General features: G+C 46.2%; 1 protein-coding gene and 1 long non-coding RNA gene across 8 annotated transcripts in view; one reads left to right on the top strand and one right to left on the bottom strand.

Annotated features, from left to right (window-relative positions):
* Nucleotides 1-23,603, top strand: part of bcl10 (BCL10 immune signaling adaptor) — a 44,798-nt gene that overhangs the window by 18,862 nt on the left and 2,333 nt on the right. For 2 of the 3 annotated variants that reach the window (XM_059983716.1, XM_059983714.1), the window contains exons 2-3: nucleotides 4,236-4,471; nucleotides 15,037-15,322. In XM_059983716.1, the coding sequence (XP_059839699.1) occupies nucleotides 4,280-4,471; nucleotides 15,037-15,322 (478 nt within the window). In that variant the 5' untranslated portion in view covers nucleotides 4,236-4,279. The remainder of the gene's footprint in view (nucleotides 1-4,235; nucleotides 4,472-15,036; nucleotides 15,323-23,603) is intronic. The other variant, XM_059983715.1, reaches the window with a different exon arrangement.
* Nucleotides 185-23,452, bottom strand: LOC132401671 (uncharacterized). 5 transcript variants are annotated; one of them, XR_009514659.1, is made up of 6 exons: nucleotides 23,333-23,452; nucleotides 15,151-15,261; nucleotides 13,533-13,656; nucleotides 11,352-11,790; nucleotides 4,606-5,708; nucleotides 185-3,443 (listed from the first exon to the last, which is right to left on the bottom strand). It is a non-coding gene; the product is annotated as an uncharacterized LOC132401671 (long non-coding RNA). The 5 variants fall into 5 exon arrangements; XR_009514656.1 differs by having other exon boundaries at nucleotides 5,516-5,708; nucleotides 23,333-23,439; XR_009514658.1 differs by lacking the exon at nucleotides 185-3,443 and having other exon boundaries at nucleotides 4,329-5,708; nucleotides 11,352-11,809; nucleotides 23,333-23,440.

Below are 23,603 nucleotides of genomic sequence, written 5' to 3' on the forward strand. Positions count from 1 at the left end.
GCCTGACCACCTCCCTCTGCAACTAGATCCTAGACTTATTGACTGGGAGACCTCAGTCAGTCCGGATCAGGAGCAGCATCTCCAACACCATCACACTGAGCATGGGGGGCCCCCAGGGTTGTGTGCTCAGTCCACTGCTGTTCACTCTGCTGACCCACGACTGTACTGCCACACACAGCTCGAACCACATCATCAAGTTCGCCGATGACACGACCATGGTGGATCTCATCAGCTAGAACGACGAGTCAGCTTACAGAGAGGAGTTGCAGCGGCTAACGGACTGGTGCAGAGCCAACAACCTGTCTCTTAATGTGAACAAAACAGAAGAGATGGTTGTTGACTTCAGGAGGGCACGGAACAACCACTCTCCGCTGAACATTGACGGTTCCTCCATTGAGAGCACCAAATTTCTTGGTGTTCAGCTGACGGAGAATCTCACCTGGTCCCTCAACACCAGCTCCATTGCAAAGAAAGCCCAGCAGCGTCTCTACTTTCTGCAACAGCATATCCAACAGTAAATTACAGGTGTATTCTCCCCAAATATCAAAAATAAATAAGAGTGGATTGATCCGTATATCGAACTCTAAATGACAGTGTTGTACAATCCCATATCGAACAATAAATATCACTGTTGTATACTCCCTGTAAATTGGAGAGCATTCAGAAGAGGTTCACAAGCATGCTACCACAATGAAAGGGTTATCATACAAGAACGTTTGATGGCTCTGGGCTTGTACTCACTGGAATTCAGAAGGATCAGGGGGGATTCTCATTGAAACCTTTTGAATGTTGAAAGGCCTAGACAGAGTAGATGTGGAAAGAATGTTTCCCTTTGTGGGGGAGTCTAGGACAGGAGGGCACAGTCTCAGGATAGAGGGGTGTCCATTTAAAACAGAGATGCGGAGAAATTTCTTTAGTCAGAGGGTGATGAAATTGTGAAATTTGTTACCACATGCAGGTCGTTAGGTGTATTTAAGGCAAAGATTGAAAGGTTTTGGGGAGAAGGCTGGGGAGTGGGGCTGAGGAGGGGAGAAAAGGATCAGCCACGATTGAATGGCAGATCAGTCTCGATGGGCCAAATGGCCTAATTCTGCTCCCATGTCTTATGGTCCTGTGATGAGAAGGTAGCAGAGCCAGTGAGTAGTGAATCTGGAATGCTCTGCCACAGACTGCGGTGGAGGCCAGGTCTGTGGGTATTTTTAAGGCAGAAGTTGATAGTTTTTTGATTGGTCAGAACATCAAAGGATTTGGCAAGAAGGTTTCAGCTGAGATCAGCCATGATTGGATGGCAGAACAGACACGATGGGGCTGAATGGCCTACTTCTGCTCCTATGTCTTAAGGTCAAACTAAAACTGACAAACAACCAATGTGCAAAAGAAGTTAAACTGCAGATATATATTAAAAAAACAAACAATAAATAAAAAATACTGAGAACACGAGTAAGGAGCAAGTGAAGGACATAGATTCATAGTCATTCTGTGGACCTTTATTGTCATCTGCACAAGAACATGCAGGCGCAATGGAAAACTCACATCACAGACACAGATTGTCAGATAGACAACATTCATATGGAAAACATCTAAGAAATACAATTTTACAACAAAGACGCAATTCATCCTCATCATTACGTGCTGAGTTGTACGATGTGGGCAATCTTGGTCTTTGCATGACCATGATTGTTCTTTGCAAATTTTTCTGCAGAATTGTTTTTCCATTGCCGCCTCTGGGCAGTGACTTGGGTGACCCCAGCCATTATCAATACTCGTCAGAGATGGTCTGTCTGGTGTGAGTGGTTGCATAACCAGGACTTGTGATACACACCAGCTGCTCATACGACCATCCACCACCTGCCCCCATGGTTTCACATGACCCTGATTGGTGCGGGGGGGGGGGGTCTAAGCAGATGCTACACCTTGTCCAGGGTGTAGTGCAGGCTAGCAGAGGGAAGGAGGTATATCTCCAGCCCGCCATAGCAGAAGAACGCAATTAGAATTTTTAAAAAACATCTATTTCAGTGCAAAGTGCACTAAAATTTTTGGCAACATAGCAGTAAGCGTAATGCTATGACAGTGGCAGTGACCCGCTTCAATTCTGCTGCTGTCCATAAGGAGTTTGCAGGTTCTCCCTGTAACTGCACGTGTTTGCTCCAGGTGCTCCGGTTTCCTCCCACAGTCCGAAGGTGTACGGGTTAGGCACCAGAGGCATGACGACGCTTGCTCCCAGCTCACCCTGAGGTGGTCTTTTTCGTTAACGCCAACAGTCCATTTTACTGTACATACGACAGAACAAGCTAATCTTTAAAACTATATCATCTAAGTGATCGGAACTGGATGGCGAAGGGATGTAGCTGTTCCTGAATCTGGTGATGTGGAATTTCAGTTCCAATTAGTTGGAAAGGCCATAATGGTTTCAGTGTCAGCAAGGTGCTGCAGCAACTCAGCAGGACTAATTGACTCCATGGAGGGAGATAGGAGCCAAATCAGGCCATTCAGTCCATCGGGTCTGTTCCACCATTCCACCATGTCTGATTTATTATCTGTCTCAACCACATTCTCCTGCCTTCTGCCCGTAACTATTGATGCCCTTAATAGTTTAGAACCTCAACTGCTACACTGTTATGGGTTAGTGTAATGTTATTACAGCCTGGGGCACTGGGGTTCGGGGTTCAATTCTGATGTCATCTGTAAGAAATCTGTACGTTCTCCCTGTGGAATGTGTGGGTTTCCCCCGGTTGCTCTGGTTTCTGCCCACAGACCATAGACAGACCGGTCCGTAGATTAATTGGTCATTGGAAATTGTCCTGTGGTTAGGCTTGGGTTAAATCAAGGGTAACTGGGTGTTGAGGGGGATGGACAGTTGACATTTCTGGTCGAAATCTTTCATCAGGACTAAAAGATGAGAATCTGGTTAATTATCACATGTTTATGTTATAAAATTTGTTGTTTTGTGGCAGCAGTGCAATGGGATATATAAAATATCACTGGAGGTTACATAAAGGAATAGATAACAGTGCACAACAAGAATATCGTGGCAGCGTTCATGGGCTGTTTGCTTAGAGAGGCATGAGCATAATGCTTTACAGAGCCAATGGCATGGGTTCAACTCCTGCCATTGTCTGGAATGAGTTGTTCTCTCTTCCTGTGACTGTGTGGGTTTCCTCCTGGTGCTGTGGTTTCCTCCCACATTCCAAAGGTGTACAGGTCAGGCGTCCTGTGGGCATGCAGTGTTGATGCTGGGAAATGGCCACTTTTGTGGGCTACCCTCACCACATTCTCAGTCTCTGTCAGTTGTTCACGTTAGCGATGCTTTTCACTGTTTGTCTTGATGTTTCAATGTACCTGTGGCAAATGAAGATCATCTTTCATCTTCGGAGGCAAGGGAGCCAGGAGAGTTATCTGTTTTTAAATCCTTGGGAGTTGGCTCAGCCTTCCCAATGGTTGTGCTGTGTGAGAGATAAAGGAACCTCTCTTAGTGATGGAACCAAAACTGAAAGTAAATTTATTATCAAGGTACATACACATCACCACGAGATTCATTTTCTTGCAGGCATTCACAGTAAATACAAGAACCTCAATAGAATCAATGAAAGACCATGCCCAACAGGACGGACAAACAACCAGCGCGCAAAAGAATAGCAAACTGTGCAAATACAAAAGAAAAAAAAAGCAATAAATATCAAGAACATGAGATGAAGATTCATTGAAAGTGAATAGGTTGTGGCAACAGTTCAGTGTTAGTGAAGTTGAGTGAAGTTATCCCCTCTGGTTCAAGATGGTGTCAGTGAACCATGGCGACGTTCTGTGGGCTGCTTACAAAAAACCATGGAGCCATACAATACAGAACAGGCCTTTTGGCCCATCACATCTATGCTGGCATCACTTTCCCACCCACACTAATCCCATGTAAAATAACTTGGTCTGTAGTCTTCTATCTTGTGGCATTACTAATCCTAGGATTATAGGAGGAACCTTTCACATAGTATATGGATACACAGTTCTCGCAGGGCATGCCCTTTTCTCACTGTGACCATCAGGTAGGGGGTACAGGAGCCTGAGGGCACACACTCAGCGATTCAGGAACAGCTTCTTCCCCTCTGCCATCCGATTCCTAAATGGACTTTGAACCCATGAACCCTACCTCACTTTTTTAATATATTATTTCTGTTTTTGTATGATTTTTAATATATTTAATATACATGTACTGTAATTGTTTTACTTATTTATTTTTCTTCTAGATTATGTATTGCATTGAACTGCTGCTGCTAAGTTAACAAATTTCATGTCACATGCTGGTGATAATAAACCCTGCATCTTGGGCCCAGGAAAGGAAAACCCTCCAGGAAGTGGTGGATGGGGCCCAGTCCATCACGGGCAAGGCTGTCCCCACCACTCAGCACATCTACATGGAGCGCTTCCACAGGAAAGCAGCATCCAGGCCACGGCCTCTTCTCACTGCTTCCTCAGGAAGGAGGTACAGGAGCCTTTAGTCAGCCTCACACCACCAGGTTCACGAACGGTTATTACCCTACAGCCATCCGGCTCCTGAACCAGTGGGAATGACTTCACTCACCTTGGCTTTGGACCGACTCTATAACCGACACTCACTCTCGAGGACTCTTTATAACTCATGTTCTCAGTATTATTTACTCCTGATTTGCGCACTTTGTCTTCTTTTGCATATTGGTTGTTTGTCAGTCTTTATAGATTTTTTCATAAACTCTGTTGTATTTCTTTATTTTCCTGTAAATGCCTGCAAGAAAATGAATTTCAGGGTAGTTGGTATATGGTGAAATATGTTACCATAGACTACACAGTTTGATAAAAAATTCACTTTGAACTTTCTTTAGAGTTGTATCGCACAGAAACACGCCCTTTGGCCTAACTCGTCCACACTGACTATGATGTCTATTCGAGGTAGTCCTGTTTCTCTGCACGTGTCCCATGAACCTGTCCAAACCTCCCCCAGACACTGTAGCTGTACCGATCTCCTCATCTCCCTCTAGCAGCTCACTGTATAAACCCACTCCCCTCTGTGTGAAAACCTTGTCCCTCAGGTCTCCTTCTCAAGCTCACCTCAAACCTGCAGTACTGTGCAGAAGTCTTAGCTACATAAATACAGCCAGTGTGCCTAAGGCTTTTGCACAGTACTGTATTTGTCAACGTGGAGCAGAGAGCAAGTCTGTAAATCTGGCATGAGCAAAGGATGTTGGGAATGGCCGGGGTGGAGCACCATGGGAGGGGTGTGGGACAGGTGGCAGAGAAGGAGTGCTCGGGGCAGGGGGTGGAGCGGGTGCAGACACACCCAGCTCCGAGACACCAGGTAAGGTCATTTGACTCCAAACAACTGGGTTATTGATCATTACAGGATGTCTCTCTGGTGCTTCCCACTCGCTTCCTTCTCCCTTCCCCTTTTCCCCAACCATGATTCCCCTATTCTTTGGCCAGAGAGCAGTGAATCTGTGGAAGCTGCATATATTATGTTGAGTACAAGACAAAATTACTGAGCAGATGTTACCTGAGAGAGGAACTGGGTGAATGTTTCAGGTCAGTAACCTTTTGTCAGGCTTCATTTCACCAGAGTTCTCATTGAACGGATTTGTCCACAGGCGTCATTAAAACCTATCGAATGTTGAAATATCTTCATAGAGGATGTATCCATGTGGAGGAGTCTGGAGCAGAGGACACAGCCTCAGAATAGAGGGACGTCCCTGTAGAATAGAGATGAGGAGGAGTTTCTTTAGCCGAGGGTAGTGAATCTGTGGAATTCACTGTCACAGGCAGCTGTGGAGGCCAAGTCATTGGGTGTATTTAAAGCCAAAGCTGATAGGTTCTTGAGCAGTTAGGGTGTCAAAGATTAGAGGGAGAAAGCAGACTTGATGGGCCAAATGGTCTCTGGTCTCAAAGTTGAGACTGAAACATGGTTTGAAATTTGTAACATCGTGTCCTTCACAGAACTGAATTGTAGAGTAATGCATCTTTAATAGGATTAGTAATTGATCAGTGGTGGGGTGGAGATAGGACTCTACCAAAGGAGATGTCAGGTGCTCCTTCCCTCTGCAAGTCTGAAGGTCACCCTTGGGAAAGGTGTGGCATCTGCTCAGTGCCCAGTCAGGGTCACGTGAAGTCATGGGAGCTGGTGCATATCATAAGGCCTGGTTATGTGACCACTGATGCCAGGCAGACAATCTCTGACGAGAAAATCTGCAGATACTGGAAATCAAAGAAATAGACACAAAATCCTGGAAAGTACAGCTGGCCAGGCAGCATCTGTGGAAAAGAGTAAACAGTCGACGTTAAGGGACGAGACCCTTCATCAGGACAATCTCATTGATACTGGCTGGGGTTACCCGTCTTGTAAAGGCACTGGCCAAGAGGAGGCAATGGTAAACCACCTCTATAGAAAAATTTGCCAAGGACAGTCATGGTCATGACACAGCACTTAACAAACGAGCAATAGATGCTGCCTTACCTGCTGAATTTTGTATGAGTGTGAGTGTGTGTGAGGTGTGAGCTTGTGTATCTGTGTCTGTGAGGTGTGAGGGTGTGTGAGTGTGTGTGGGTGTGTGAGTGTGTGAGGGTGTGTGAGTGTGTGTGGGTGTGGGTGTGTGGGTGTGAGTGTGTGGGTGTGAGTGTGTGCGCGTGCAGCACATGAAGATAAGATCAGTTTCTTTAACTGAATCGTAATTGCTTAAAGCCCTGGTCACCCCACACAGGAAGGATGTTGAAGTTTGAAGAGGTTCACCAGGATGCTGCCTAGATTAGAGGGTTTGTGCTATCATGAGAGTTTGGACAAACTTGGGCTGTTTTCTCTGGAGTGGCAGAGGCTGAGGGGAGACCTAATAGAGGTTTATTAGATTATGAGAGGCACACGTGGAGTTGACAGTATCTTTTAATGTCTAATACCAGAAGCCATGCATCTAAGGTGAGATGGGGTAATTGCAGAGGAGATATGAGGGGTAAGTTTCTTTATGCAGAGACTGGAGAGTGCTGGAATGCACTGTTTGGGGCGGTGGTAGAGGTGGTAACATTAGAGACATTTAGATTGTGAGGGAAATGGACTTTGTATAGGCACAAGGGATTAATTGAGCTGGTCGTTTGATTATAATTGAATTGGTTCAGCACAATGTTGTGGTCAAAGGACCTGTTCCTGTTCTGTTCTATCTTTGACAGCGATTCCTCCCCGAAACCACAACTTTAGCAGTGGGTCTTACAGGAAAAAAGTCAAAAGGATGAGGAGGAAGTGATGTTGCTGAGAATGGTCAGGGCTGTGAAAGGCAACTGATAAAGCCAGGTCTTTGTTCTGCTTTCTACATTTAGTTTTGCATGAATGATAGTTCTGCAGAGGTGCGGACCGCTGCTGGCCTGCGGTGGTTGAGGCTGATGTGTGCAGCTGGGTATCACAGCGAGGCCCTGAAAAGGAACATTTCACAACAGGCTTGAAATGACTCCTGTTTGCAGAACAGAATTGGCAAATATGAGGGGAATTAACTTTAAGGTGGTTGGAGGAAATGTTTCCTTTTTGCAGAACAGAAATGGGAAATATGAGGAGAGTGAACTTTAAGGTGATTGGAGGAAAGTCTCGGAGTGATGTCAGAGGTGGGATTTTTTACACAGAGAGTGCTGGGTGTGTAGAACCCCCTGCTGGTGCAGACATACATTGGAAGCATTTGGAAAGCCACAGGAATGATAGAAAAATGGAGAGCTATATGCGAGGGAAGGGTTAGATTGATCTTGGTGTATGTTTCAAGGTCAGCACAAGGTGGGCCTGTTTATTTGTTTAGTGGTACAATGCAGAATAGGCCCATCCAGCAGCCCACTGATTTAACCCTAGGGCACCTTACAGTGACCAATTTACCTACTAACTGGTACGTCTATGGAGTGAGCGAGGAGACCCGTGTGATCACAGGAAGGAACATACAAACTTGCTTATAGAGGACACTGGAATTGAACTCTGCACTTGGACACCCTGAGCTGTAATAGCATCACTCTAAACACTATGCTGCCATGGCACCCACATATGTTCAATGGTCAGTGAACTCATCAGGTTGAGCATTGGGGGGGTGGGGGGTTCCTGATTCAGTGTTCCGACCCAAAATCGTCACCAGCCCTCTCTTCCCACAGAGGCTGCAGGACCCCCTGACTGTTCCGACCCTGGAACCTCTGTCCAGTGCTGAGTCCCTGAACTGTCATAGTTTCTGCAACTATCTCCCGCCCAGCTGCCTGTTAACTCAGCCACTCTTTCCAGCTCTCAACTTCTGTGTCAGCATCTGAGAAACATGAGAGGGACTTGTGCTGAACATGCCAGTTGTGATTAAATAACACATCAAGTTCAAGCCCAAGTTCAATTTATTGTCATTCGAGCATACACCACCGGGTGAAACAACGTTCCTCCGGACCAAGGTGCACAAGACAGTACGTATAACTCCCACACAATTGTACACACGTACAGTACACCCCCAGACAAAACAACGTTCCTCCAGACCAAGGTGCACAAGACAGTACGTATAACTCCCACACAATTGTACACACGTACAGTATACCCCCAGGAAAATCAACGTTCCTCCGGACCAAGGTGCACAAGACAGTACGTATAACTCCCACACAATTGTACACACGTACAGTATACCCCCAGGAAAATCAACGTTCCTCCGGACCAAGGTGCACAAGACAGTACGTATAACTCCCACACAATTGTACACACGTACAGTATACCCCCAGGAAAATCAACGTTCCTCCGGACCAAGGTGCACAAGACAGTACGTATAACTCCCACACAATTGTACACACGTACAGTATACCCCCAGGAAAAACAACGTTCCTCCGGACCAAGGTGCACAAGACAGTACGTATAACTCCCACACAGCTGTACACACGTACAGTATACCCCCAGGAGAAACAACGTTCCTCCGGACCAAGGTGCAGAAGACAGTACATTATAACTCACACACAACACATAAAATAATATTCCCACAAATTAATTAATTAATGAAAAATAACGGGTATTTATGAAAGAAGTACCGAGCGTAACTCTACTGGCACTTCATACGTGATGAGAGCAGGGCGCTGGCAGGGAGTTCAGTGGTCTCATGGCTTGGAGGAAGGAGCTGTTTCCCACCCTAATGCTACGGTACCTCCTGCCTGATGGTGCTGGGGGTGGGGGGGGGGTCAAACAGACTGTGGGACGGACGGGAGGGATCATTGACAATGCTAAGGGCCCTGAGTACGCAGTGCTCCTGGTAAATACCTCGAATGGGTGGAAGTGAAACCCTGATGATGCTCTCCGCAGTCTTTGCAATCCTTTGTAGGGGCTTGCAGTCGGATCCCTTGTAATTCCTGTATCAGGCGGTGATGTAGCTGTTCAGGACATTCTCAATGATGTTCTGGTAAAAACTGGTTAGAATGGGGGAGGGAGGGGAGTCTTCCAAACAGCTGCACACTCGTTGCTCAGTCGCCCTGTCCGGTTCACTTTTTCTGTTTCATTTTGATGTGGCTTCATCTGAGAAATGTGAGAGGGACCCGTGCTGAACATGCCAGCCAAGATTACATAATGCATGCGTCATCCTGGAGCAGCAGTCCATCCGGCCCACACTGACCAATGGCTATCACACCACCCAGCACATGGCCCAAACACAACAAGGTGACAATTCCTGGAGAAGTTCTTCTGAAGCACAGTCGGCCCTCCTTATCCGCGGATTCTGCATGCGCAGATTCAACCGACCGCAGATCGGGAAAACCCGGAAGTTCTCTCTCCAGCACTCGTTGTTTGAGCATGTATAGACTGTTTTTTCGTCATTATTCCCTAAACAATACAGTATAACAACTATATACATAGCATTTACATTGTATTAGGTACTATAAGTAATTTAGTGATGATTTAGAAGTACAGGCAGTCCCTGGGTCATGAACGAGTTCCGTTCCTGAGTCCGTCTTTAAGTCAGATTTGCTGTCGGAACTAGTACATCCGGTATTATTTAGCGTCAGTTAGTCAAACGTTTGTCTTTGTATATAGTATATATTTTACCTTTCTATGCAAATAAAACACTTAAGAAACGTATGTATTTCAATAATTAAACCACTGCGTTGCTTAGTAATAATTGTAGCTTTCATCGGGGCAGGGCCTTTCACATGCTCCATTAAAATTGTTCCGATCGTTGACCAACTGTAACCTAACGCTTTTCTAAGGACCGATAGCATTTCACTTCTTTCCAATCACTTTATTACTTGCACTTTATTTTCAATCGTGATCGTGATTATTTTTGTGAACAGAAACGCTGCGGATTCAGAGCTGCGCCAGGTCCTAATGTCCACCGGACTGAGACAGGTTAAGTAAGAGACTTGAGCATCCGCAGTCTTTGGTATCTGCGGGGGGTCCCGGAACCAATCGCCCGCAGATAAGGAGGCTGTACCTCCTCCTGAGCTGATTGCCATAACTCCTGAAGGCCGGTATCTCATGGGTCCATGATGGTAGGCTGCAGCCAGTGATCTTCTCTGCTGACCTGACAGCTCGCTGGAGTTGTATATTGTGAGAGGATGCTGCTGCAGACCAGAAGGCCATGGCTGATGTGAGGATGCTCTCTATGATGGCAGTGTAGAATTACACCAGGATGCTCTGGGGAAGATGCAGTTTTACCAGATGCCGCAAAAGTCCATCGTCTGCGGAGCCTTTATTTTAATGCAGGAGATGTGGTTCTCCCACACCAGGCCCTGGCAAATGTCCAGGAATCTGAATGTAGAGTCGATAATGATGTGATTGATGTCCAACATCAAAGTTCAAAGTTAATTTATCATCTTTGTACATATATGTCACCCTGAGAACACTGAGATTCATTTTCTTGCGGGCATACTCAATAAATCATTAAAAGAATAATAACAATAGTAGAATCAATGGAAGACTGCACCAACTTGGATGTTCAACCAAGGTGCAAAAGATTCAGATTCAGTTTATTGTCATTTAGAAACCACAAACGCAATGCAGTTAAAAATTGAGACAACGTTCCTTCAGAATGATATCACAAAAACACATGACAAAACAGACTACACCAGAAAATCCACATAACATTTGGCAATCCCCAATCCAGAGAACGGAGAGGCTGCTGCGTATTAATATTGCGCTACAGTCTTAGCGCGTTCCCCGGAAAGGAACTCCAAGTCCACCGGACAAACAAGACCAAAAACTAAAGCTACAAGACCTGCACAAAACCATATAGTTACAACAGTACAATACAATAGCATAATTGATAAAAAACAGACCATGGGCACAGTAAAAATAGTCCAAAGATGTTAAAGGACTATAAGTTCAAAAGGAATCACCACACAGTTTCCACAAGTCCCCAGGGTCCCGACAGACTCACCATCCCACGCCGCCGGCAGAAGGGAATACCCCCGCTATGGACTTCCAAGGCGCCGCCCGACTCAGCCTCACAGACGCAGCACACAGTGAAAGTGACCTGACTGCAGTGGACTCTGAGTCCGTCGAACCTCCGAGCCGATGACCATCCCCTCCAGTACAGCTTCTCCGAGCACCATTCTCTGCCAAGCGTATTAAGACGGCCCTGCCAACGGCCACTGGCAATGCGACCCCGAGGACTGGGGGCCTGTTCTTCCCAGCAGAGTCCCAGACCTCACAGCAGCAGCAGCAATGAGGAAGGTCTTCCTGGAGATTTCCCGATGTTCCTCCGTGCTCCCATGTCCGTTTTCAATTGATTATGATTGCGCACGGCACTTCACAAATAACAGATAATCAGTTCCGGAGTGGCCGCTGCAAGCTGTGTTGCGCCACCATCTTGGAATCTTGAAAAAAGACAACAAACTGTGCAAATATGAAAAGAAAATCAAAATAGTAAATAAATAAGCAACAAATATCAAGAACATGAGATGAAGAGAGTGAGTCTACAGGTTGTGGGAACAGTTTAGTGATGGGTTATCCCTTCTGGTTCAGGAACCTGGTGGTTGAGGGGTAATAACTGTTTCTGAACCTGGTTGTGTGGGTCCTAAGGCTCCCACACCTCCTCCCTTAATCACTTATTATCTACAAGTCTATGTTAGCATGGTGGCTAGCAGGACACTATTACAGCTCGGAGCTTTGGAATTCTGAGTTCAATCCCGGCATCCTCTGTAAGGAGTTGTACGTTCTCCCCATGACCATGTAGGTTTCCTCCAGGTGCTCCCACAGTTTAAAAATGTACTGGTTAGTCAGTTAAGCTTTTTATTTTTATTGAGATTCAATGTGGAGTAGACCCTTCCGGCTCTTTGAGCCACGCCACCCAGAAAGCCAATGATTTAACCCTAGCCACAGACACAGAGCCAGTTTGGGAGCCCAATGTCTGTAGGCCACAGTCACAGAGCCATTTCAGTGCTGAGGCGAGTGCCAATGACTGGAGGTGCCCAATTGTTCAATTTCTGCTGGAATTTGATCTTTAGGGAAATGTCTGAGTTTGATTTTTATGCAAATATGCTGTGAGTGTTTTAAGGCTGGTTATTATTAGAATGCTAAAAAGTTTTTGACAAGAACAGGCCATTCAACAAAGCATGCCACATTCCTATTCAGATTTTGTGTTTTGAAGGTGACTTCCTTAATGTCACGAGAGAGTTAATTTACTGTTGGCTTAGAAAATGGATTTAAACTGTCTTGGGAAATGTATAAAAAGGAAGCTGCATATATTATGTTGAGTATAAAAAGAAATTATCGAGCAGATGTTACACGAGAGAGGAACTAGGTGAATGTTTCAGGTCAGTAACTTGTCAGACTTCATCTCCCTCCTGAGTTCTCATCGGAAAGGCTGTCCACAGGAGTCATCGAAACTTATCGAATGTTGAATGGCCTCAATCAGCCTTTCTCAACCATTTTGCCTTGGAGGAACCCATGAAATAATTTTCAGGTCTCAAGGAACCCCTCCATAAAAATTATTAGATCTACAGCTCATTGTGCATTAGCGTGATCAGTGATTTGTAGAAATAATGATCCAAAAATAATTGTCAATGCTCTTTTGAGTAGAGAATGAATTTTTTAGCCAACCTTTCTTGAAAAAACAGGTAGTTAAGCTTACCTTACCTATCTTGAAATTAATTTTTCTTTCCCTTTCATAAATTTTTAAAAATCACAAGGATATCATAATAAGTTCTGCCAAATAACTGGTTTAAGCCTAAATGGGATTAAATTTTTCTAAAGGTAGGCTTTGTAGGTTTAATTTAAATCATTGTAAATTGACTTTTTGACAGTGTTGAATAGTAAAGTTACTAAAAAGCAAAAGCAATATGAATAAAAATATCACCTAAGGCACAATTTTATACAAAACTTTGAAAAAACATTTTCTTACCAAGTGACATGATCAGACTTAAATATAGGCCTAGCTTCTGAAATCTGTGCTTGTTGTTTGCCACAGACTAGGCCCAGTGGAATAGGACAACTCAGATCACTGGTCCATGGAAAACCCATTGACAAGCAACTTCCATTGTAAAGACGGACTTTTGGTGTCTGTTGTTGCACTAGAACAGTGAAATGACTCAGAAGATTGTAATTCTTCATCACTAACCTTATCAGAATTGTCCATAGGCCCAGGCCTAGAATCCTCCTCTTCACAAATCGCCACACTGGACCAGCTTGAGAATGAAACTTTCCCTCTGATTTTCTACTACGCCAGTAGAGTTTGTTTGCTCCTGTAAGTCAGTCAGTTGCACATAAGGGGAAGTTGGGGGAAGTAATTCAGTAGGGGAAGGCTCACGTCACAGCCCAAATCATGCCATTCCATTCAATGCTCGGAAAATGCACTTCACGCTCCTCGTCACCCTACCGTCCTTCCCTCCGTGCAATACAGTGCTCACCAATTATCAGCAGCCTCCCCTACCTTGTGTCAGTAACTGAGGAGGGTCTCAACCAAGTAAGCAGGATTCTGCTGCGCACTGCCATACTGGGCTGAGAGACCTCTAACGAGGTTGCTAACAGTGCTCCTCGGTCACTGCTCAGCACTGCGAGCACTAGCATCGCACCAAGTTCAAAAAACAATCTTTATTCTTTTAAATCACCATCTCTTGCAAGACCCCTAGTTGAAAACCCTGGCCATGGTAGGACAAACTTGGAGAGAATATATCCATTAGAGGAACAGGGAACAAAGATGAGGAGGAATTTCTTTAGCCAGAGGGTGGTGAATCTGTGGAATTCATTACCACAGACAGCTGTGAAGGCCAAATGAATGGGTGTATTTAAAGTGGAGCTTGATTGGTTCGTGATTAATCAGGGCGTCAAAGGTTGTGGGGAGAAGGCAGAGGAATGGGGTTCAGAGGGAAAATAAATCGGCCATAATGGAATGGTGGAGCAGACACCATGTGCTAAATGGCCTCATTGTGCTCCAATAGCTTATGGCCGTATGGGACCCTTGTAATTTACACCAGTGCTATGGATGCAGTCATCATAATGCCTTACGAAGGACTGTGTGGTGCGCCACTCCTCACACAGACAGTAAATGGCCGTTGACTCACAAGGAGTTGGTCCGCCCTCTGACAGGTTTTGTTTTTAGTCCTGCTGGGTGCCTGTACACCCTCCTCCCTGGTTAACCGAAGCGCACCAGGGGGTGTGTCAGTTGAGTCGCTGGCCCAACCCAAGACAGGTAGTACTGGGCTACGTGGTACCAGTGGCAAGGCAGGGCCTTGACCTGACTCCACCCTGAGCAACCTGCCAGCCTAGTCACCACATGGGAGGATGAACCCTGGGCGCCCTCCCAAGACTGTGGTCAACACGCTCCCAAAAGAAAGTGGCACGGCTAATGTAGATGAACCGAAGACACTGATGAGGGAGAGGGAGGAGTGGAGAGTCCGTCATTGTGCCCGATACCGGCCCCCTAGGCCTGAGTTGATGTAGTAATAGTGTGTATTCACGAGTGTAAATGTGTGTAAGTGTGTATGTATAAAAATGGGTCACTGTTCAGGAGTGGGAACTGTGTATTCACGAGTGTAAATGTGTGTAAATGTGAATGTATAAAAATGGGTCATCGTTCAGGAGTGGGAACTGTGTGTATTCACGAATGAACCTTGTGTTTATAGACCCTCGAGAAACTCCGCCCGTATCTGTGTGATAAGCTCATCGCCGAACGGCACTTCGATTACTTGCGAGCAAAGAAGATCCTGTGCAAGGACGACACAGAGGAGATCTCTTACCAGGTATCAAGCAGGCGAAAGGCAGGAAAGCTTCTGGACCACCTCACAGAGAACCCCAAGGGCCTGGACTCTCTCATCTGCTCCATCCGAAGGGAAGGGACGCAGAACTTCCTGGTGCAGAAGATAACGGATGAAGTTCAGAAAATCAAAAACGAGAAACTATTCCAGAAAGGTAAATCACTCGACCTCGTTCTCTCTGGTATTGGTCAGAATCTAGTCTGTTATCACCATGAAATTTGACGTTTTACAGCAGCAGAACAAAGACATGAAAATTACAAAAGTGCAAAAGGCTCAGGTGACCAAACTACTATAGATAACCACTACGTGTCTAAAACATTTCCACAGTGCTGTAGTAATTTTATGTATTGCACTGTACTGCTGCAGCTAAAAAAAAAACAAATTTCATGATGTATGTGAGTGATGATAAACCTGATTCTGATGTGGGTCTCTACTGTGGACTGAGAGTGGGAAGGGGGCAGGGAGAGGGGAATCATGGTTGGGGAAAGGGGAAAGGAGAGGGGAATCATGGTTGGGGAAAGGGGCAGGGAGAGGGGAATCATGGTTGGGGGAAGGGGAAAGGAGAGGGGAATCATGGTTGGGGGAAGGGGAAAGGAGAGGGGAATCATGGTTGGGGAAAGGGGAAGGGAGAGGGGAATCATGGTTGGGGAAAGGGGAAGGGAGAGGGGAATCATGGTTGGGGAAAGGGGAAGGGAGAGGGGAATCATGGTTGGGGAAAGGGGAAGGGAGAGGGGAATCATGGTTGGGGAAAGGGGAAGGGAGAGGGGAATCATGGTTGGGGAAAGGGGAAGGGAGAGGGGAATCATGGTTGGGGAAAGGGGAAGGGAGAGGTGAGGGAGCAGGAAGCATCCGAGAGACATTCTGTAATGAACAATAAACCAAATGAGCCCTGGCGTCTCAGGGCTGGGTGTTGCGACTGTGCTATCCCCTGCTCCTGCCACTCCTTCTCTGCTACCTGTTCCCCCGTCCCCCCGTGGCACTCCACCCTCACCATTCCCAACATCCTTTGCTCCTGCCAGATTTACAAGCTCACTCTCCAGTCCACAATGACAAATAGTATTGTGCAGAAGTATTAGGCACCCTGATTTATATGTCACGAGGGGGCATGCTTGCTTGATTTCAGAGTTTGGATAGGTACATGGATAGGGGTATGCAGGGCTCTGATCCCAGTGCAGGTTGATGGGAGAAGGCAGTTTAAAAGGCTTGGCATGGACTGGATGGGCCCAAGGGCCTGTTTCTGTGCTGTACTTTGACTCTATCTATGTGCCTAAGAATTTTGCACAGTACTGTATGTAAATAAATACTGTAAAAGAGGGTTACAAAGGTCATGTTCATGGGCTTATAAACCATTCAAAAAAGTGATGACTGGGGGAGAAGCTGTTCCTGAATCTTCGGGCTCCTTGTACCTCCTGCACCAGTGCCACAGCGGGTTAATAAAATAAAATAAAAAAGAGAACAGGAATAGATGAGATTCAGATTGTTCGCTTATCACACACTCACGGGAACACACAGTGAAATGTGTCACTTGTGTTAACAACCAGCACACCCAGGAATGTGCAGGGGCTGCCAGAAACTGTCACACACATTTCAGCACCAACATTGCATATTCACAATGCTCAGTAGAACTACACAAGCAACAGCAAAACAGCCCTTTTTTCAACCTCCCCAACACACACACACACACAGACCACGGTGCTAAGCTAACGAATCCCACTGGCTTGAACATGATGTGTATCCCCTCCATTTCCTGCCTGTCATGTGTCTGCCGAAAAGACTCTTAAATGCCTCTGTGGTATCTAGTTGCAGCAGCACCCTAGTTGCAGGTATCCACCCGTGTTAAAATAGCTTGCCCTGCACATCTGATCACATTTCCTGCACTTGCTTTAAATGCAAACTCTCTTGCACTTAGGTGGCGCAGTGCAGTGTTCAGTACAGTGCTTCACAGTACCAGTGAGTTTTAATTCCTGCCATGGTCTGCAAGGAGTTTGAGTGTCATTTATTTATTTATTTTTAAATTTACTGCTAAGGCACAGAATAGACCCTACCAGCCCTTTGAACCGTCACCCGATTAGCCCCTGCATAACCACAGGACACTTTGCAATGACCAATTCACCTACCTGCTGTGCATTTGGACTGTGACAGGAAATTGGAAAACCCACACATTCCGCAGGAAGGACATAAAATCACTCCTTACAGAGGAAGCTGGGATTGAACTCCAAACTCCGACACCCCGACCTGTAACAGAGTCACGCTAACCACTACACTGCATGGCGCCTGTGTTCTCTCCATCACTGCGTGGGTTTCCTCCGGGTGCTCTGGTTTCCGCCCACAGTCCAGGGGTGTTCACATTGGGCTTAGTAATTTGTGGGCATGCTGCATTGGTGTTGGAAGTGTGATGTCATTTGCAGGCTGCCCCCCCCCCCCCCAGCACATGTACAGACTGTGTTGGTCGTTGATGCAAATGACACATTTTACATTACCTCGCATAACATTACAAACCTCTATCAGATCTCCCCTCAGCTTCCGCTGCTCCACAGAAAACAACCCAACTTTGTCCAAACTCTCCTGATATTATATATTCCATAAGACTATAAGATATAGGAGCAGAAGTAGGCCATTTGGCCCATCAAGTCTGCTCTGCCACTCAATCATGGGCTGATCCAATTCTTCCAGTCATCCCCACTCCCCGGCCTTCTCCCCATACCCTTTGATGCCCTGGCTAATCAAGAACCTATCTATCTCTGCCTTAAATCCGCCCAGTGACTTGTCCTCCTCAGCCACTCATGGCAACAAATTCCAGATAATCCTGGCAGCCCATTCTGGTCCATAACACCATAAGGCAGTGGAGCAGAATAAGGCCATTTGGCCCATCGAGTCTGCTTCACCATCCATTTTGGCTGATTTATTATCCTCTCAACTCCTTTCTCCTGTCTTCCCTCCATAATCTTAGCCCTGACTAATTGAGAACCTATCAACCTCTGCTTTAAATATACCCAGTGACTCGGCCTGCACTGCCATCTGTGTCGATGAATTTCAGATTCACTACCCTTTGGCTAAAGAAATTCCTCTTCACCTCTGTTCTAAGTGGACAGCCCTCTAATCTGAGGGTGTGCTCTTTGATCCGAGACTTCCCCACTATAGGAAACATCCTCTCCATATCAAATCCATCTAGGCCTTTCAATATTCGGAATTTTTCAGTGAGGTCCTACCCATTCTTCTGAACTCCAGCTAGTACAGGCCCCAACCATTCTCTGTCTATAAGCCCGGCACAACTCTTTAAACTCTCCCCATCTCTGCCCTTTGGTATTTGGCATTTCAACCCTGGGTAAATGATTCTGACTACTGTAACTATGCCTCTCAGGTTTTACAAGCAAAGAACATCTCTCTGCATTTCCTGGAAATTTGAGCTACTTCTGCCCCCGCCCACTACATTAGATGGGTTTCAGCCAGTCAGTCAGATGAGTAAAGTCTACTGATACTGATCATCTGCAACTGAGCTCCTGAGAGATCTGCATTGTTTGATGTTCAGTTCCACATTCTTGACTTGGGATTGTTGTGTCTCCTGGGAGTGTAACACACACAGAAAATGCTGGAGGAACCCAGCGGGTCAGGCAGCATCTATGGAAATGATTTCAGGCTGAGACCCTTTGTCAAGACTAGGAAGGAAGAGGGAAGAAGGCAGGGCAGGGGAAGGAGGACAAGCCAGAAATTGATAATGTGACACCTGGGCACAGGTAGATAGGGTAGTTAAGAAAGCGTATGGGGTGTTAGGTTTCATAAGTCGAGGGATAGATTTTAAGAGTCGCGATGTAATGATGCAGCTCTATAAAACTCTGGTTAGGCTACACTTGGAGTACTGTGTCCAGTTCTGGTCGCCTCACTATAGGAAGGATGTGGAAGCATTGGAAAGGGTACAGAGGAGATTTACCAGGATGCTGCCTGGTTTAGAGAGTGTGGATTATGATCAGAGATTAAGGGAGCTCAGTAAGAAACTGAGAGGTGATAGGTGGAAAAGGTAAAGGGCTGAAGGAGGAGGAATCTGATAGGAGAGGAGAGTGGACCATGGGAGAAAGGGAAAGAGGAGGGGCACCAGGGAGAGATGATAGGCAGGTGAGGAGAAGAGGTAAAAGACCAAAGTTGGGAATAGAAGAGAGAAGGGGGAGGGGATAAAATTACCAGAAGCTGGGAAATCGATCTTCGTGACATCATGTTGGAGGCTACCCAGAAGGAATATAAGATGTTGCTCCTGCAGCCTGAGAGTGGCCTCATTGTGGCAGAAGAGCCCACGGATCAACTTGTTGGAACAGGAACAGGGATAGGAAGTGAAATGGTTGGCCACCGGGAAATCCCCACCTTACCCTTGCACCTTTTTGTTGATGATGCAACCAAATCCTTTGGTGGTGTGAGAGCTTTCTTAACCCCATTCAAAAAAAAAAGTCATACAGCATGTGTGGGACAGAGCAGTAGAAGACTGCTTTAGTGCGCCGGAGACCCTGGTTCAATTTCTGCTGCTCTCTGTCCATTCTCCTGGGGGCCCCGGTTTCCTCCCACATTCCGACATTGTACAGGCTAGGGCTGGTAGGTTATGGGCTAGCTCTGTTGGTGTGCTGACACTTGCTGGCTGCCCCCAGCACAACCTTAGATTGTCAAGACGTACAAAAAGCTGGATAAACTCAGCAGGTCGGGCAGCATCCGTTGAAAGGAGCAGTCGTCAGGAGACCTGACGAAGGGTCTCAACCCGAAACATTTTTGTACGTCTTGATTTGACCACAGCATCTGCAGTGTACTTTGTGTTTACAACCTTGGATTGTGTTGGTTGTTCATACAAACAATGCATTTCACTGTATCTTGTGATGTTTCAACATACATGTGACAAATAAAGCTAATCTAATCTAAAGCAGTCCCTTCAGCCCAACTTCTCCATGCTGTCCCATCTACACTATTTCTCATTGACCTGCACCTGACCCATACCCTTGGTAATTCAGATACTGGTCCAGGTACTTATTCAATGCTGTGAGGGTCTCTGCCTCCACCTCCACCTCAGGCAATGAGTTTCAGATTTCAACTACCTTCTGGCAAAAAAAATTTCTCCTCACATCCCCTTTAAACCTCTTGGTATAATTAGTAGGTCTGGCTGGTGGCGCAGTGACATCAGCGCCAGACTCCAGAGCAAAGGTTCCAGGGTTCAAATCCAGTCAGGCCCCTCCTGGTCACGGGTTGAGTTTCGAGCTCACAACTCGGCCTCGTAAAAAAGAACACTGTGCTGTGAGAAGGACGTGGGGGACCATCACAGAATCTTTCCTCCAAGACCACTTGGAAAAAAAAGTGGTCGCCAAGTCTCTGACACACAAAATAAAAAATTAGTGGACGGTGAAGGTCAGTACAAGATCTAGTCAGCTGGTACGGTGGACAAAAGGTCTTTAACTTGGGGAGTGCTCCTCGTAGGCATGAGTCTCCCCACCATCAAGGCCATCTTCAGAAGCTGATGCCTCAAGAGTGGCGCATCAATCATTAAGGACCATCACTATTCGAATCGTGCCCTCTTCTCATTGCTACTAGGGAAAAGGTACAGGAGCCTGAAGATACTTACTCAGTGTTTTAGGAACAGCTTCTTCCCCGATCTCTGACTTACTGTCTGTTATGCCGCTGGTATTTAGGGCAGCAGTGAAGGTCCTCCATCACTGGTGGTGTTCAGGGCTTCCTCTGTCAGTAGCTCGGTTTTCACTGCTGTCAGCCGTGCAAGTCCCGGGTAGAGACCCAGGAATACCGTCACACTCAGATGTAGAAGGACTCCTCATTGCTGTTTCTGTAACAACTTTATTTTACCAGTTGGGGTTGTCAGCCCTGAGCTGAACCCCCAAACCTGGAGGACCAGGGGACCACTCTTAGTCTGGCCTCTACCCTTTGGCCTGTCTGGCATGGGTGGCCCTACCAAGAACCAAAGCGTAAAGCCCTGACTCCAGCCAGGATAGCTGTCCAGGTCATTGAGGCACGCGACCTGCAAACCACGGCAAGGCTGTGGTCCTCTTGGTCCATCTGATTCTGAACGGACAATGAACCCATGAACACTGCCTTGCAGCTTTACTCTCTTTTAGCATCATATTTTTTAATATTTCATCTTGTCATTCATAGTAATTTTTATGGATTGTACAGTACTGTGGCTGCAAAACAACAAATTTTCATGACGTATGTCATTCTGATTCTAAATCAAGTGTGCAGTGAGAAGTTAAACCAGGCCAGGACTTACACAATGAGTACAAGTCACTACAGACATCAAGACCTTAGGTATGAGGACACAGTTCCCTGAAAGTGGCCACACAGGTAGACACGGTAGTGAAGAAAGGTGCCTTCATTGCTGAGGACATTGAGTACAGGAGCTGGGATGTCAAATTGTAGTTTAGGCTATATTTGGGATACTGTGGACAGTTCTGGTTGGCACACTATAGAAAGCATGTCCAAGAGGCGTAGGAGATATTCTTGGGAATGTTGCTTGGATTGTTAAGCTTGATGATAAGGAGAGACTGGACAGGCTGTGACTGCTTTTCCTGCAATGAAAGATGCCGAGGGTAACCTGAAGAAGGTTTATAAAATTTTCTAGAGTGTACGGCCATAAGAGATAGAAGCAGAGTTCAGCCCATCAAGTCTGGTCCACCATTCCAATATGGCTGATTTATTATCCCTCTTAATTCCATTCTCCTGTCTTCCCCCCAAAAACCTTTGACACCCTAACAAATTCTGGGCAGTCTCTAGAGTAGGTTACATGGTCAGCACAACATTGTGGGCCGAAGGGCCTGTAATGTGCTGCAAATTTCTGTTCTGTGAATCAAGAACCCTTCAATATATCTATGAAGGTTCTCAGTCATCCAGGTCAATGTGTATCAGGCGGTAGTGAATCAAGGCAAATGGACTTGCTACGTTGACAAGACATTTCGCCATCATCAGAGAGGCTTCTTCAGTTCTGATCCACGGTGGGTAGTTTTCCGTTTATAAACTCTGTGAGTTGTTCAAAGGTATATTAATGACCTGGGGGTCATTAAGAGTCATAGAGGTAATGAGAGCATCATTAGTCTTATCTTCCAACCTCCACAACGGCCAGTGGCAATGAATTCCAGATTCAACACCCTCTAGCTAAAGAAATGCCTCCTTTAAGATTGGGTGACATAGGGTAGGAAAGTCAAAAATAGGGGGCATAGTGGGTGAGAGGGGTTTAAAGGGGCAACTTTTCCTACAGAGGGCGGCGGGTATAAGGATGATGCCAGAGGAAGTGGGAGAGGTGGGTACAATCCATTCATTCATCATGTGCCGTGTCGTATGATGTGGGTGATCATGATCGTTCCGTGACCACGATTGTTCTTGCAAAGCTTTCTACAGAAGTGGTTTGCCATTGCCTTCTCATGGGCAGTGCTACAAGATGGGTGACCCCAACCATAATCAACACTCTTTGTCTGCCTGGTGTCAGTGGTCACATAACCAGGACTTGCGAAGAGCACCAGTGGCTCATACGACCATCCACCACCGGCTCCCGTGGCTTCACGTGGCCCTGATCGAGGGGCTGAGCAGGTGCCACACTTTGTCCAAGGGTGACCTGCAGGCTAGCGGAGGGGAGAAGCACCTTACACCTCCTTTGGTAAAGATGTATCTCCACTCTGCTACTCACAGGTGGCAGGGCACAATTGCAATGTTTAAAAGACTTGAACTGGTACACAGATAAAAAGGATTTATCAGAACAGAATCAGGTTTATTATTACTAAAGCAGAGCCATGAAATGTGTTGTTTTGCAGCAGCAGTAAAGAGTAAGACATGAAAAATTAGTGCAAGTTACAAAGTTATATAACTGGGGCAAATTAAAAGGAATAATGAGATGGTGTTCATGGACCATTCAGAAATCTGATGGTGGAGGGGAAGAAGCTGTCCCTGAAATGTTGAGTGTGTGATTTGAGGCTGTTGTACCTCCTCCCTGCTGGAAGAGGGCATGTCCTGGGTGCTGAGGGTCCTCAATGCCTCTTAAAGATGTCCTCGATGGTGGGGAGGCTTGTGCCCATGATGGAGCTGGCTGTGTACAAGGCCCGCTGCAGTCTGTTGAGATTCTGTGCATGGGAGCCTCCATACCAGGGGCTGATGCAGCCATTCAGAATGCTCACCACGGTATTCTTTGGTGACATACCAAATCTCCTCAAACTCCTAATGAAATCTAGTTGCTGGCGTGCCTTCTTCATGATTGTATCAGTAAGTTGCACCCAGAATAGATCTTCAAAGATGCTGACACCCAGGAACTTGAAGTTCATCACTCTTTCCACTGCTGACCCTGTAAAAGGACAGCCCTTTAAACAGCACTGTCGTATCTGTGTACCACCCTCTGTGTAAAAGCCCTTGCCCCACACATCTGATTTAACCCCCCTTACCTTAAAGCTAATGTATTTGATAATTCAACCCTG

Source organism: Hypanus sabinus, chromosome 11, assembly GCF_030144855.1.
Source record: "Hypanus sabinus isolate sHypSab1 chromosome 11, sHypSab1.hap1, whole genome shotgun sequence".
Taxonomy (NCBI): Eukaryota; Metazoa; Chordata; class Chondrichthyes; order Myliobatiformes; family Dasyatidae; genus Hypanus; species Hypanus sabinus.